At 36.4% G+C, this 17,490-nt stretch overlaps 1 protein-coding gene across 1 annotated transcript; it reads right to left on the reverse strand.

The window, feature by feature from the left end:
* Positions 1-759: 759 nt before the first annotated feature.
* On the reverse strand, positions 760-17,247 carry LOC135688735 (excitatory amino acid transporter 3). The gene is made up of 7 exons (XM_065205698.2): positions 16,654-17,247; positions 15,523-15,565; positions 11,081-11,421; positions 9,535-9,768; positions 8,780-8,974; positions 6,029-6,163; positions 760-5,256 (listed from the first exon to the last, which is right to left on the reverse strand). Exons 1-7 carry the CDS (start codon positions 17,169-17,171, stop codon positions 5,094-5,096), a joined length of 1,629 nt encoding a protein of 542 aa, XP_065061770.2. The 5' UTR covers positions 17,172-17,247; the 3' UTR covers positions 760-5,093.
* Between the last annotated feature and the right edge of the window lie 243 nt (positions 17,248-17,490).

Consider the following 17,490-nt stretch of genomic DNA (forward strand, 5'->3'; position numbering starts at 1 on the left):
AGAGGGGGGGGGGGGGGGGAGGGGGCGAGGTGAGGTAGTTCATTCAACATGTTCAATGTACATGTTCGTATAGGTATGGCACATGTTCTTATTTCCCGCAAGACCATCTTTCCACGAATGCAAGATGCGGGGGATATAAATTCTCAATTTATAGCTAGCTTTCACAAATAGTTAATCGACCTGATTTAAATGTACATACAAACACAATCTCAACGGACAAAATACTCTGAGGACAATATGCGTAACGGGAACTTGAGCAAAGAATAATGATATGAAAAAATATGTTTAGAAGAATTAATTGCTGTTTAAAATATCCTCTTGCCCTTAGTTGCCCAAGACTGATAAAGACATTGCAAGGGCGAAAGTATCAAAAATATGATAAAAATAGCTGAATATGTTGTCGCATTAAATATTTTGTTTTGTCGAATATTTGTCCTGCTGATAATTTTGTCCGCCAAAAGTTTTGCCCTTTAAGGTTTTTCAAAAAGCCTAAATGAAAGTTTAAGTCTTTGCAAAGCCTATAGCTGCAAAATATCCTGATTTTGAAACGGATTTCTCAATACTGAAAAAGTTGTCCACCTCTTTTATGACGATAGGAAAAGTTTGCTATAGATTATTTCGAATATATCCACAAATGTAAATTGCAGCTTTTCGTATGATATTTCTAAATACTTGTTTTTCTTGACATCTTACAAGTAGGCCTGGTAGATCGATTAAATATGCATTTAGTAAGAAACAATGAACATGGAACACACAAAATCAATGCATTCCAATTTCATTTAACTTCTTAAACTTTACAAAAGCTACAAATACATATTAACACTCGTGAGGATACCAATTTTCGTGAAACTGTTAACCAAAATTGTGCAAGAACATGAACTAAAAACCAAAATATTTATTAATAAAGAACTGAAAGCTAAGCGTTGATACACATAATTTAACAATTGGGAGTTGGGAAGGGCGTGGATGGCAAACAAAGGGGCAGGGGGCAAAGAAATGGGATGAAATATAACCCTATGATAATTAAAGCAGAGAAGGTGGGTTGAGAAAATTTTGAAAAGAAAGAAGCTTATAGCAATCCAGGGCAAATTTAAAGTTTATGGGATGAGAGTTGGGTGCTAAGTGAAAGGGAAAATAGTGGGGGTGTTTAGTGAAAGGGGTAAAAGTGGGGGTGTTTGGTGAAATGGGGGACAAACAGCTGTGCTGAATGTTGCTATTGCTATGACAGGAAAACTACCATTTCATCCTCATCATAACAGCCTAATTGTTATAAAGGATCGTTACTGGGGGTTAAAAACTTGATTCTTTAGCCTAAAATAAAAGTCAATATTGAAGATGAGTATTTAACGAAACGTTGTAAAGTTTTAGCGATAAAAATCGACTTCGCTGAGTATCGTATCATTTGAAATTATCACTAACAATTTCGCAGAGTTTGGCAACATAATTCAAAACACAACTAACATTTTAAGGTAAAGCAGCCACGAAATGATGTTCAAACGACAGCTAGGCACAGTGCAACATTACACCCTGGTCTTGCAGGGGATCCAATTGCTGAGCAAAGCCGCAAAGATAGGCGGATGGGGGTGAGGATGAGTATGTTTAAAGCTGTGAATGCACAACCATTCACTGGCTGAGCTTTTCATGCACGTTTCCTGGTTCACTATATTGTCGACTTTCTTTTTCAAAGTCGAGCTAACTTGCTGATTTGATCCAGGGACGGTTGATTGACTCAAATCGTTACGAAACAGGCGATTCTTCTTGATCTTAATAAATTGAGAAGGGATGATGTGTTACCAAAAGAGAAACATTGATCAAAATTGTAAGAAAACAATTCTATGTCCTTTGCGTCCACGTTTGTACATCCTTAAAACAGTTTGAGCATATTAGTGGTCGATATTTGGCCACGAGAACGAGAAGAACAAGTAACCATTTTGCTTCTAACACGAGGCTGCAATTGTGATATCAATTAAAGGGGATGGAATGGCCTAAATAGAAGACCAGTAAATGATGAGTATAAATAGTTCGTAAAACAGGATGGCCCATTCATTTATTAGGACATGGCCCTAAGGAAAGGAGGGAAAGTGGTTTTACGTTGATTAGATGTGGCACAGTAATCCGAAATTCTTATTAGAAGCTTTTAAGCAAAGCAATATTGCTAGTGCAATTCAGTGCCGAATCGTGGCTGTGACACTTTTAATTCATAATACTCTAATGAGAACATCACTAAAACTTATTACTAACTAATAAATATGAATCCGATTCAAAACCTTTAATGAAATATTAGTGTTATCTAACTAGGCAAATGGCAATGCTAACAAACAATATCAAATTTGAAATGCACAGTGTAACAAGTTTAACAGTTAATTTACAGGTTGCTAAACTATACGGGTATGCGAACTTTTCTTAGAAATACGCACATTTACATTAAAATTCATTTCAGATGCTAAGTAAATATTAATGTATAAATACCATTCGTTCGGCACACAACAGTTTATTTCATTTTAAACGCATATAGCAACTCTGAAGATGTTGAAATATTATTTGAAAAATTGAAAGCAACTAGTTTATTTATTAATCAGGGACGGAGACTTGGTCAGATATTGGGGGGCGGGGGGCGGGGGTGGATAAGTCAATTGTTTTGATAAGATGACGTTACATTCCCCAATTGTTTTAGAACAAAAGACCATTGTCCTCCAAAGTATTTGGGGTGACCGCCCCCTCGCCCCCCAGGTGTTCGTCACTGTTAATATCTTGAAAATACTCTGATTTCTATATTACTAAAACAAAAGAGCGAAATGTGCACAGATTGAAGCATTTTGACGTGAAAAGGGTGAAAGACGTTGCGAGGGGAAGTTTAAAGCTATATACAGGTTGAACTTAAATGCTGATATCACCGAAGGTAGCTTATTACACTGGTTGTGGGAATAAAGGAATGATATGACGTCTTTATATAAAAAACAAAAGTGGAAGAGTAGCCTAAAATCTGGTCTTACAAATGCACCATGCCTTGGCATAAAGCGCAAGAAAAACAAATAAATTAATGAACAAAAAACTAATTAAACATACAAGTTGCTACTCACAACTTTAAAACTTTGTTAATGCCGGGCTTTTCTACTAAAGGGTGCAAAACTGTTATCAAATTTCATTGTAGAAAATGCACGACTAATTTGATATACCGCATACCATCAGACAAATGGGTTTTTGTGGGTTTTAGGAGCAGCAAAATTATCGCCTGTAAAATCATCAAGGTCTTGGAAAACCGATTTACAAGATCGAAACAGACAAGCCTCTTCCCCCTTCAAACAAAATTGGTTGCTACAAATGGACAGGAAAAAAGCTTTTCTTGTAAAATTTGTCAAACGTGACCATAGCTATCAACATTGCCTTGAGCGAAAACGGGAGAAGAAGCGATGTATTCGTTGAAAGAAATAAAAAACAAAGAAACTACAGGCGAGTTTGGCTGTTCCAGTTACTTATGGCAGGCATTGCGATCAAGTGAAGTTGAAACGAAAATATATATTATAGAATCGATTGAGATCCGACTTCGGGCAAATCGAATCATCTTCTACAATGAAAATCGCCATTCTTTAGGCCATATTTACAAATGCAACGTTCAAACCGATCGATAATAACTGGAAACTACTACCACTCTATGCATGCTTAAGAAATCTAGCAACAAAGTTAAGTCTTAATGTGCAAAAGAAAAGATAAACATATCTTCCGAAAAGAGAACAAAATTGAAAAACTAAGCAAGTACAGTCTAACATGGTGTATTAAATTTTTTTTAAAACCTAGCAAATTAGCAGGCAGAATATTTTCAACCAATTGCTTCAGCGAATTAATAAATAAAATGAAAGCTATTTACAGGGTTTTGGTCATCTTCTCTATTAATCCTATGATTTTGGTATATTGAAGGGAAAAAATGAGCAGCCGCCAAGGGTTCACGCAAGCCTATTGCAGATCCTCATGACGTCACACAAAATATTTTCAACCGAAGTGAACGGCTTGAGTTAAATGAATTTTCAAAAACAGTAGCCGAGCCACGGTTCTTGAGAATGCAAAAATCATTTTAAGATGAAATGTTCGGTGACGCGTCTCAACTTATTAAAATATGGAGACATCATATCTATTGACTATCAAGAAAAAAATGAAAGAAAAAAGGGTTTCGATAACCATTCTGTATTATTCTAAATGTGGAAGGCAACGCAGAAATTGCATTGATTGTTTCGATGTGTAAAGTATGAAACACACAGGATCACGTCTCCATAGAAACAGTAATAAAAGCTCAGGGCATGTATGTCATGCGTGTTAAGTGACTTGGTACAATCATTGCCAAAAATCGCTGATACATAACAGCATCAGAGTTCGATGATCTTTGTCAGCCTCCCCAATCTGTACACTGTTGATTTCTCAAATTTAGGCGTGAGAGAGAGAGAGAGAGGGAGAGAGAGAGAAAGAGAGAGAGAGAGAGAGAGAGAGAGAGAGAGAGAGAGAGAGAGAGAGAGAGAGAGAGAGAGAGTGGGATTGGGTTTTTGAACAAATTTTTAAAATCTTTGTAGGTGTTCCAAAATTTTTGACAAGGATTATAGGTCCGGGTTTTACGGGAAAACTTTAGATAATTTACTGAAAATGCAAGGAGAAACTGTATCTTTATGTACACTATATCGGGCCTCAATTAAAACCCTGGTGCTTTTATCGTGGAATTGTAAAGTAGATAACTACAAGTAAATGCCGGAATTACTACGAAATAATGCGCTCCATTAACAACCTTATATTTTCGCTAACAAAATATGGTTTCTAGAACTCAGCTCGAAGAACATGACATCGAAATGATTGCTACGTTACGAACGCATAATGTGACTGATAAAAAAAAATATCGACGAAATCCGTGTAGCTTGAAAAACCTCAATTTCCTGGGAAACTCATAAATTTCCAAGAAATCTACAGAAGTTCTTCCGTTAAGGAAGTACGAACAGGAAAACAGCAATTGTGTACCTTGAATATATCCATTTCTGAAAAAAGACGGCCACTCGAAAATCTTCGCCAGATCGAAAATTATATATGTTATCTCCATAGTATCAAGGTGGTTTATTTTACAGCTGTCGGGATTCAATTTCAGGAACCGGATGAAGTTGGATAGTAGCTCCTGGCGATTCAGGGTCATCGTATTTCTCGAGCTCGTGTCTTGACAGATGTTGGACAATTCCGGCTCCGATTGAATCTCCCATAACATTTGCCATTGTTCGACATCGGTCCCTAAAAGAACAACATTGGAATAAAAAATTGCTCTGCTTCAATGTTGGATTTTAGAACAGGACTATGTAGAACTATATTTCAAAGTTAAGAAAATTTTGCTTAATAAATCAGGAAATTTTAAGAAAAAGGAAAAACATTTGTTTTTGCCACAACAAAGAATTTAAAGTTTTGCCTTCATAATTTCGCTGTTACTATGCATTCACATATTAGCGATGTTAAAATGGTGTGCAGTGAATGAGGTTTTGTTGAAATAAATACTTATTTAGTATTTATTGGAATGATAGATTTAATACAAGCCTAAAGGATTTGATATACAGATATTTCAGGTTTTGGTAATTATGTCTCAGCGGTAACCTTAAATCTTGATGAAATACATTCAAAGCGAAATTTTGGTAATTCGAACGCTGATGAAAGTCAATATAGCCAAAAATTTCTGTTATATGACCAACATACATTTATAAATATATAAAGACCACCAACGTGCGACCTGTGTGTTATATGTGTCATATTATATAGGCGACCTGTGTGTTAAATATGTCATATTAATTATGTCTATATGCTGTTTTTCTTGAAAGTTAGCCAATGTTTTCTCCACATCAATATGATTAAGTGATGCACGTTCTGCTTTTTGTCAATTGTGCCAGTGGCTGGTTTCCAGCACAACCAAACTGATGGAATGTTGCTTTTCAAATACAGAACTATTGTGGTGCTAGTGAAGAGACCAGACATTAATACAACACTATGGGCAAAATAATGCTTTAGAGATGCTTACAGGAACCAATCAACGGAATATATGACGCCGATGTAGTCCGTTGGCAAGCCGACAGTGTCTAAGACGATCAACATTGTAACGAGGCCAGCGTGCGGCACAGCTGCTGCACCAACCGAGGCTAGAGTTGAGGTTATGCTGTTGAGAGAAAAATCAAACAAAATCTTTAACAATTGGTATTTTATCAAATGATTTTCACACTAAATGCTAAAACAGGCGATAATCAAAATAAAGCTAAAGTTTCAGGTTTAAAGTCTCCTGATTTGACTAGTCATGGTCGACCAAGGTGGCTAGATCATTGACTTGTCGGAAATTTTTATGTGGAAGAAACGTTTGTGGCCTGTTTTGTTATGGTCAAAGAAGTACCCTCTGGCATTGTACTAAGACTGTTAGGAAGTGATCATCGACCATTCCCAACCAAAAAGATTATTGGTCTCGTATTCAGCTATAGAAGTCTTGTACCTGGAGGTTGTTAGAGAACAAAATTGGATTGTTGTCTATCAGACACGCCCTAGTGGCTTCGTAACATGCAATGCGTTCACTGTCTGTCATTTATTTAAATATCTTGTCGAAATTATTTTTATATTACATTTAAGCTCTTAATGCTATGGGAAGTTCTACAGCAAAGAGAACACAAGATGTTCGCTGCTTGTGTTAGCTAATCTAGGTGATCTTCGTCTTCTGGCTGATATCAAGGCAAAGACAATAAAATGTCCAGCCACTATACAGCCACACAGCGCAGCTGAAAAATCCCAAATCAGTGTCCGTGTGAAGTTCGTTTGGCTTTTACGTCACGCAGAAGAAAGTAATTACAACAGGGATGGGAATTAATAGAGCAAGCAGGCGAAGATGTCCTATCTTTGCAGATGATGCGAAATAAATGGAAAATATTTGGAAATGATTTAAAATCACACCCTGAAACACCGGCAATAAATTACTATTTCGAGAAATTAAGTTCCGAGAAGCTTTGTGTGAGGCCAATTATCACACAGTCACTTTCATTACACAATTACAAAGTAATGTCAAAGAAACGCAAAGGTTAAAAAATAAACACAGCATAACCCAGGTCAAATTAATAAGGATCTTGAAAGTTGAAGACTATTTGGGCTGACCCGGTTAACGCTAGTTCAATGACATTTGTGTTGTTGCTAAAGCTGAAAAGAACTTGTATTTTTTCTATATGCGAATAGCTATTATATATGGCTTTGAAAAAAGCAAACATTTTGTAAACTAAAGCTTTTCGTCTGACACTCTTCAGAGTTTAAAACGTCAGAACATAGTACTGTGCCGATACTGTGTAGACAAAAGGAGTTCGTTTTCACCTTAGGACTCCACTGGTAACATTCTAATAGGCAAGCGGCACTGATTGGTCAACCTATACAGTCATGTGCTCGTGTTTCTGATTTGCCTATTTCGATCCACAACTGGGTATATATATTTCTTAGCGTAGAGTTTTCGATCTATGTTCTGACGTTTTAAACTCTGAAGAGTGTCAGACGAAAGGCTTTAGTTTACTAAATGTTTGCTTTTTTCAAAGCTATTATATATTAAATATTAAAGTAAACTACTAAACGCCTATGCTTATGAATGATGATACAATGCCACGTTTCACGACTGATTCAGCGGCAATGATGTTTAGTGTGCTACAATTACAAAACGATAGCCTTAAAAATTAATATCTGGCTAGACACGGAGTTATTTACACAACAGCCTATATCTCTAACCATGCTTTAACCATAGAACCTTGATCTCATCTGTGCCTTGACTCGGGTGAATTTGATCCAGCTGATACAGTAACAGAGTATATTGAGATAATTTATGGCTTAGTGCATGGGAGCAAAGACTTGAAACCATCGTCATCTTGTCTTTCATGTTCTAGTCTTGTATCATACTTTGAACGAAAGGGGTTTAAAAATTCAAAAGTTGAAATCGCTTCATAACACGAGAGAACAAAATATCGCCAAGTACCTTTATTCAGAATGTTATTATAGAAATTCCAGACCCTATCTCCACCACCTCAATATGTCCCACCATTCCAACAACCCCAATGATCTATAAACATAGAACATCAGAATGTGCCTGAAATTTGGGGACATTTTGTATGCGTCCCAAGTTCACGGGGTCTGGAATTTTCAGCATTTCTTTCAGAATAAAAGACAGGTGATCGTTTCGTAGCGTTATTGGAATCTTCGAAAAACTTTCTAATAATTTTCCCATATGTCTAAGCATTTTCTGATGCGAAAAGCTCAAGTATAAGAGGCCATCGAAAGTTTCCAGACATATTATCTTAGAACCTGCGAAGAAATATAGATTCAATTTTTCCAAACTTGTTTCGACCGTATTTTGTCGCTTATTGTGAAACTTCTTTGATAAAACTATGGCTACTTAATAAACGATGGCGAAAATCCATGTCTTGGTATAACAATGCGAGTACAAAGCTATTCCAAAGTAAAGCGAATTTTTCATTTTGAGCATTGATTATCTAAGTCGCTAAAATGACGCATTTTCATCGTATTAATAACAAAAATTCCAATGGTTACTAAAAACAAACGACAATAAAATTTTTCTGACAGCTGATCTGCAAATGAAGCAAACTTTATACCCTCCTCCGCAGAGGCAATTGGGGAGTGAGAAATAGTCTCCCCATCTCCCTCCACAATAGCCTCTGTGGAGGCGGATGGAAACATTAAGTCAGACGAGATCTCCTAAGAATGTGATTGGTTGATTCAGCATCAAACTGAGTGATTCACTCACCTGATTGCGATGATATCTCCTGTTGAGAGTGATACGCCAACAGCCTGGGCAATGAACATTGCGGCGATGGCTTCGTATAGTGCTGTTCCATCCATGTTGATGGTGGCACCAACAGGAAGGACGAATCTTGTAATACGTTTATCAATATGATTATTTTCTTCCAAGCATCTGAACGTAACAGGAAGTGTAGCAGCACTGAAAAGTTGAGCATAATAGATATGAGCTTTATTACACTGTTCAATTCGAAAATTGCAAAAAAATGTAAATGTTGTAGGAGTTCCTTCTAAGAAATCTCTCCTAAAGCCCTTTTCTTGTGAAAATCTTCTAAAGAAATTCACTTCATATCATCGTTATTGAGATATCGATTAATCAGCTAAAACTCGAAAGGACCTCCATTTCAACCCAATAAATTGAGGTAGCTCAAAAACAAGCTCAAAAAGAAATTTGGTCAACAATGATCCAGGCAAAATAACTTCGCTAAATATATATATTCATACAATAGGAAATTAATTATATAGAAGAAATTATTAAATCAAAATTACATAACAGAATATGTTTAGTAATTATCAATTAAGAGAAACATTACAGTTGATTCATTTTTATCGATGTCAGTCATATCATTCATTTGCAAGTCTTTGGTAATACCAGCCGTCCATCTATATTTAATAAAGTTTAAATAAATCATATATTAGTAAATTGATATAGATACTTCGATCAACATTAGATGCTAAGGTACCAGTTTTACTGTATTTTACCTTGAATCTGTTCCAAAAGCTGTGATCATAGCTTCCAATAATCCTTTCATGAATTTATATGGATTTTTCCTTACAACAATGAAGTATATCAGCGGCAAGACAAGCAACGAGTGGATGCCAATTGCTGAGACAACTGTGACGATGAAAAGACCAAGGCTCCTAAACGTCCCTTCAATGTTCGCCATTTCTGCAAATTTTGCTGATACCAAACTCCAAATACCAATCGGTGAATACCTTAAGAAAAAATTTAGAAAATTTCTTTGAAAGTCTTGCAAATGTTGGAGCTTACATAATAAAATTTTAGCACCCTCTTAAAAATTATTTTAAAAATCAGTAGCTTCAAAATAGGGTTTCAGTTTTATCTTGGTACGAATTTTTGAAGGTAAAAGATTTAAAAATAGCTTCAAAAAAAGCAAACACACTGAAGCTTTCCGTCTGAGTCTCCTCAAATAAAAATCCAAAATAAGCAAAGCCATTTAGAAAAGACATATTTGGTGTAGATTTTAACAATACTGGTCGTTTGCTGAATCTCTTGAAACAAATAATTGGAATACTTGATAGAATATCCATTAAATGTCCATAGTAACTGTTAATGGCGTACGACATCAGTCTTGAAAGGTGACAAGAGCACCGCAAGGATGGGTCAATTTTCTGGAATGCTCACAAGGAATGCCCGTAAGGTTATCTTGAATGACAACAAAGGGGCTTAAGGGATTTTTTAAGAAAAATATCTTGCATAATGGGTACGAGATTTCCAACGAATTGAATGCCTCTAGGCATGATAGGTTTAGAAATGGTTCACTAAAAAGCTCATAGAAGTGATAAGAAAGCCTCGAGTAGCCGCACTCCTATCAAGGCAACACAGGGTACATAGAGCAAAGGATCACACATCTCAATAAGTGGAACCTGTCATGGTTTAAAAACAATAACAACGGTGGTTTCAAATAAGAAATGTAGACTGCAAAATGCTCGAAATATGATATTAATGTTGTGGCATCAAAAATTATGATAGAAAAACTACCATAAAAGTCTGCTTTGTTCTCTAGAGCCCCTCACCCAAAAATGTTGTCCGGGGTCCCTGTGATGGCATTGACGCAAGAGGGTCTGTACACGAGATAAAACATATTCGATCGTGAAATACTCGTACTAATAAGATGGACAAAGGTTGTTGAACTTTCTTTCCGGGACTGTACTCTCTGATACCCTGGGAACACTCACTAAAAAGTCATGCATATAAGTATGCTGAAACATCGATAAGGCTCGTTTGGTAAGGTTATAGAGCAAAGTTTCAGCTTTTTGGAAAATTTACAAGCGGATGATTACATAATAAGAAACGGTTTACGTTCTATATTAATATGAATTGAAAAAACTAACCAATCATACAGACTATTCGAGGCTTTAAAATTAGGGCCTAAATTATACTGATGAACCCTGATACGGGGCGATATTGTTCGATAGACGATAGGTGTCAGTGGTGTTCTTATTGTAAATAATTATTCCTTCGATGTTAATCCAGAAATATCACTAAATAGGATCAATGACTTACCACATTACAAGGAGAACAAGTTTCATTACAACTTCGTTTAATATTGCGACAAAATCGACGAATGGTTTGGCCTTTTCGCCCATCGTGCCTAGAACAATTCCTATGGATATTGAGAAGACGATAAGTCCCAAGAAATTGGGTTTGAAACTCGTTTCTTGTCCCCCAACTGCCTTGTAACTTCGATACTCTCGCACAGTTGTGTAGTTCCAGACTTCTCCTGTTGTCGCATTCTCGGCACGCTTGATTTCAACACTTGCAAGAAATTCGGCAGTTTCGTTTCCAGTGATCGTTTGGTTGTACTCACGAATAAGCTCCTTTTCCAATTTGATTTTAGTTTTTCCCTACAAAAAACGGAGATCCTTGGTTACTCACGACACGAGCAAAAATTAATACAAGATAAAAGAATGTGAAACAGGGGCTAGTACGAAATTTCCGGAGTAAAAGCGTGAACTACAGCGAAATTTGCAGGGAGGGAGGGGGGGGGGGTGATACAGATATGTGAAAAGATGTGGGGTTTAAGAGTAGAGAAATGAAGAAGAAATGAAAAAGAATGGAAGGAAGGTCCTGGTTGTCTGGAAATTGGGTCCAAGCAGGAGGTAGGGTTGTAAAGGTCTAAAACAGGTCGAAATCATCAGGTTTAGGTAGAGCTCGTATCAACCTTGCTTTGGAAATAATTTACGCCCTATTTCTCTAGGAAAATGAACTACGTTTTTCACATAAGCATCAGACAGACAATCATCTGAAGAAAAGGACACTAACATGAAGTTATTATAAACAATCTACCTCAAAAGTTTGTTATAGGTTGATTTTGAATTAGGATATGCAGATTACTGTTCTCTCAAAAGAATCATAAATGAAACTGCCGTAAAACGTAAATTAAAGATAATGTCTTTCCGTAAAAAGATGCAGTGAGCAATTACTACAAATGGGCTGTCGATAATACTCAACTATAATTGTTTTCAGGTCTCATACAATTGTATAAAGGATCGAATTTGTTCCGCGGGGCTTTGGTTTCAAACATTTCTCTATATTGACCGTTTTCCAGCAGGAAACGATCGGTAATACTTTCTTCCGCTCGAAATTAAAATTAAGATTCTTGAGACAATTCAAACACAAAGTTTGACGTCATTCCCCCCAGTCACCCATAGAGCACAGTTTCGTGGAAAACAATGTGCAAGATTTGTTCTAATGAAAAGTTGGGAATCTATCTATTGAAGATAGCAAGTGAAAGAGGAAACTTACACTCCACGGAAGTACTTCAGCATTTTCCTGTTTTCTAAGTGGTGCTAAACGCTTATATAATAATGTTTTAATAAAGGGAAGGGCATCCTGGCTGGAAGGATACCCCTCCCCCTAGTAAGTATGTTAAAAGGCTCTAGTTTATGCTGGTTTTGTAGACTTCAGAAGATTAAACATTTGATTTGGAAAGGAATCTAGAATCCATATTTTTTATTATGCCTATTTTGCCATCCTTATAATCCGGTTACTGTTAGCAAATGACAGCTCATATATCTTACAACTCATAACAAATGACGTCAGTGGCGGTTTAAGGGGGTTTAAGGGGGTCTAAGGGGGTCTAAGGGGGCCATGGCCCGAGGCCCCGCGTTTATGATAGCCAAAAGAGGCCCACACCTAAGAAAAAAGATGGAAATTGTAAAGAACAAGGGGCTCCGCAGTCCCTAAAACCGCTATTGAATGACGTTCTTTTCGTAGGTAAAAATTACTTAATTGTCTTTTTCTGACATAAAATTACATGATTTTGGATATGATTATTTGCATGGTAGCAACAACTATCGTTGATAATCACCCAGCAGGGATCAAGGCTGCCATTTTTGATAAGCTCTGATAAGATAAATCTGCAGGTAGCTAAAATGCTATCGAATTAATGCATTTGGCAGTGTTGGAGCTTTAATATCGCACGTTTAATTCACGGCTTCCATTCACTACAATACTAAAAGGGCAAGCGACTGCTAATCTGAATGAAAATGGATAAATGAATACCCCACTCATTCACAAACGTAGTAAAATTTGTAGTATCCTTCGAAAGCGAGTGACTATGGCAGGTTGTCTGATGCATACACCATATTGATGATTGTGAATAGAAGCCAAGGCCATTGATTCAACTCGTGTTGCTTAGCATGCTTCGACCTATACGAATGCTATTCAGCAAGTTCTAGCAACATCAATATGCGTCACAACAAGCTTTGAATGAAACCAACAAAGTAGATTATCCACCTTCAGAATAATAAACAGAAAACTGCTCAATAATTAACGAGAACAAGGTATTAGTTTACTTTTTGCTAACCGGAAAAACAGAATTCCTTACTGACATGTCCGTACCCGCTGGTCACAAGGTCTTTGGTTCTTTAAAAACAGTAAATACTTTCCCAAACGATCTGGTTTAACGAAGTTTATGTCATAACATGACAAAATTATCAAGGCCCTCTTCATTTCATTTGAACCTCATAGCAGCAACAATTCTTAAATGTGTGTCCATTAGCTGTTTTCGGACAAACGACACCTGCCACAAGTCCTTGGGAACCGTTCAAGTTCAATTTAATCTTGACAATTTGCAAGTTTCATGAAAAACTTAAAAACATTGCAGCACCATCCTTCAGTCTAAAGTCTTAATGTCAAATAGGTATGGAGTTACAAACACTGAAGCGTTGAAAGCCACCTAAAGATCTTCGTCAATTACTCATCAATTATGTTTTTCATAAAGCATCTTTGTTAATAAAAGCAGTTTCATTACATTTAAAGTAGCTTGCAAAAAACCAGTATATGAACTTCGTCCCATATCGTATTCTGTCAATTTGATGGGGATATATTAAACTCAGGTGGGGATAAAATTCAATATAAAATGACTGTACACATAAATATTCTCTCTGATTGACAACATATGCAAGACTAAATTTCTATCATTGCAAAAAAGAAACTATTGAAGATTCTATTTGCTTTAGTTTTTTTGTAGTAGAAAGTTATACTATCCACATGAGTCATACACAATTTAACAAAGTCTAAGAACAGATTAATTCAAATTGTTTTCTTGTGTTGCTATAGATCTACAAACAGTACATCCAATGTTTTCAGAACATAAAACAAAAATTATCAATCATACATGTCAGAGCATCTGAGAAACAGAAGTTTAACCTTTCTAACCACCGTAATCTTCAACTTAGTGTATGGATCAGGAAGGGATTTGTAGTGAAGCAGCCTATTGTTCCACAAAAACTTCTGACATGGTTTTAAGAAGTAAACAAAACTTCGCATTTCCTTTGAAAACAGGGAACAAATCCATTTGAAAATATACTAGGTCAACTAGTTGAATATTAGGTAGAATAAAATTAAGTTTGTACCAGTTTGTAACATGTAAAATATATTTTGTGACAGGCAGACATGTTAGTAAGCAGTTACATCTGGCCAGTTAGTGAAAGTAAACTGGTGGGTCACTTTCGTTAATCATTGAGAAGTGTTGTGCTTATTTTTCTGAGGGAGAGTTATCTATGCCGAAAAGCATGTCTCTTAGACGCATATATGAAAATGTTGGAGAAAGAGATGTGGTATTCAACATTAGAAGCATTAGATTTTTAATACTTGTGGTATATAATGGCTAAGTATGAGCTTGAAAAGCTGTAGATGCATTGGACAACCATGAGCTAATAAAACTGATAAATTATTAACAACTTTGCAGGGAAATTGTGCCAGCATCCATCAGAAGGATAAAAAATATAATCCTTGGTTACAAAATATGCTTCAGAGGAAAACAGATGTTGCTGTCTATGGTCAGGCTTCTAAGCAATGAGCAAATTAAATTAAAGAATTTATTGCTTTTGAGATGAAATTATGCATAGTGTGCTTGCTGCTACTGCACTTGAAGCACAACAAAAAACCAGAGGACTGCAATCAAATGTTTTAGGCAGGATACTGAGAAGGATTGCCTTATGGTCTTGCAGAAGTTTTGCAAGATAGTTGAAACATACTATTTAAACTCTTGCTCTATAAATAACTGTTTAGCAACCCCTTTTAAGCTAAAAGAAACGAAGGAACCTAGAAAAGATTGATTAATTCATAACATTTCCCCTTCCTGCTATGTCTGACATCCTTTGCATCAAAATATAAAAAATAAGTTGTCTTCCTTGACATTGCTCATACACTCATTCAATATCCCACATTTAAAAACAATCTTGATCTCTAACTAATAAAACCTGAATTTGTTAACACCTCCAACCTTGGCAGTACTATCTTGCCCTTTAGTGTAGAAACAAGCTGTTGAAGAAAATTTATGTTTTTGCAAAACAATAAATATGGATAAATTGTTAATTAAAAGCTGACACAACCACTTGAAGCTATGGTCAGGTTGTCTTTGTTGACTTGTGTTATCATTGGATACCATGATTCAGACATTGTATTATGAAGAAAACAAAAAAAATATTGAATCTCACCTGCATAATACATGCTCCAACAATATTATCTGGAAACATATTCCTGATCAATGGAGAGAAAAAATAATGAACAACGATGCAAATTTAGGGTTTTTGGTGATTTATATCAGCATTATCGAGGGAGATCAAGTTTAAAAATGTATTAAAAATCATTGGCTTGAAAGCATTACACCATTGTTACTTGCAAGGAAATTACAGTCTCCCTCAGGTGCCTAGAAATATGATATGCAAAGAGTCGGAATTAAAATTCTGCTTAGACTGCAAGGCAAATGAAATCTTAAGCAGGCTGTTAAGAATTTTAGGGATTGTAATTTCGCAAATGGCGATTTGTTCTTGTGTCTGATCAAATTTTAGACATCTTGTTTGCACGATAAACAAGGCAGGGTTGTTCAACTGTTTCAACTGTTAGAAATCACTGCAAGAATGAAGAAACTCTTTGAGAAGGGCCCTGATGATCCAGTTTGGGTATATTCTGTTTCCACTCTCGCGGAAAGCTGAACAAATAAAAAACGCAGCACGAATAAGGAACGCTTTGAAATCGGAGAGGCGTACCGGGGGTGTGTCGTCAAGGAGAAAAGATATCAGCACTCTGGTTACAAATGAATCATGTTTTACAAATTTCAAAGCAACACAGACACTTCAGGATGCGGAAGAATACCGAATTGAGGAGTGTAGCTTGGAAATTCAATATATGCTTCCTGTAGGCCAAGCATAATAACACCACAGGCAAGAAATGGTCTAAAAATTAGCGTGTAGCTCGCGGGCATATCTGCCTTGTCGAGCCACAACTGTAAACACAACATTTTTGAGAGCTTTATCTGCCTAAATTACGAATTAAACTAAAACATCGTTAATGATTAACAGACAAACTACGGGAAAAGAAAGTGAATGAATCGGCCACCCCTCATTCATAAACTCTTTCTCAATGAGCACAGATTTTGAATCGAAGTTTAAGCCATGCGTGAAATATCACCACGGTATAGCTGCAATTAATTTTGGGTGAATAAGTTGAGTCAAATTACTTTCCACATTAAAACATCACTTCCAAATTAATTACTTTGACCGTGACAGAAACAGTGTAAAAACAGTGTAGCAGCAAGTTTCGTAATGAAAGAGGAAAAATAGTTTTACCTTATGATATCAAGGAAACTGTCCAGTGGCTTGACAGGGTCGTTTGGTTTCGAGTTTTTCGGCTTGTCAGCTCCTTCCCCTGGTTTGATGGCAGAAACAAGACATAAACCAATAATAACAGCAATTACGGTTGTCGAGAAGTAATAACAGCATGCTCTCAGGCCCAATTTGCCCGATACACGCGAGTCTAGTCCAGCTAAACCCACGATAAGGCTCGAAACAATGAGCGGCAGAATAAGGAGTTTGAGCATTCTGATAAGAAGAACTCCTGGAAAACCAAGAACAGTCAATGTTGTCGTTCTGTCTGGCTCTTTCATTGATTGTATTGGCTTGTTAGCACCAATACCGACAACAAATCCCAACGAAGCGCCAATTATTATTAAGATAACCAGTAGATTCTTCCTTAGGCCGGTGATGCATTTTTCTTTCTTTGACTGTGGTGTTGGGGTTCTGTGCTTCCCGAAGAATTTGTTGTTTTCATCACATTCAATATCACCTTCGCGAAGATTGACATCCATTTTGTATTGATTTATTTTCACCGACCTCTTTTCTCGCTTTCTAACTTGTTTCTGCCGTCCCTCCGCGAATCGTGGCTTTTTGAAAGGACTATAACCTCGTTTTCACGTGCCATTAATAAATTATTACCTCCCAAATCTTTTCTCTCTCAGAACTTGACATTTTACAACTGATTATTCCCCAGTTTTTTCAAACTCTCACTTTCTCACTAACTGAAAGGCACATGGTTGTTTATGATACCTAGAAATCTAAATTTTCCCTTAATATTCGTTCAAAATATCAGCATTCTCGTTTCCGTTTGGAAACAAGCCAGCATGTTTA

The sequence above is a fragment of the Rhopilema esculentum genome, chromosome 9 (genome assembly GCF_057945365.1).
Source record: "Rhopilema esculentum isolate cy_ngs chromosome 9, ASM5794536v1, whole genome shotgun sequence".
NCBI lineage: Eukaryota > Metazoa > Cnidaria > Scyphozoa > Rhizostomeae > Rhizostomatidae > Rhopilema > Rhopilema esculentum.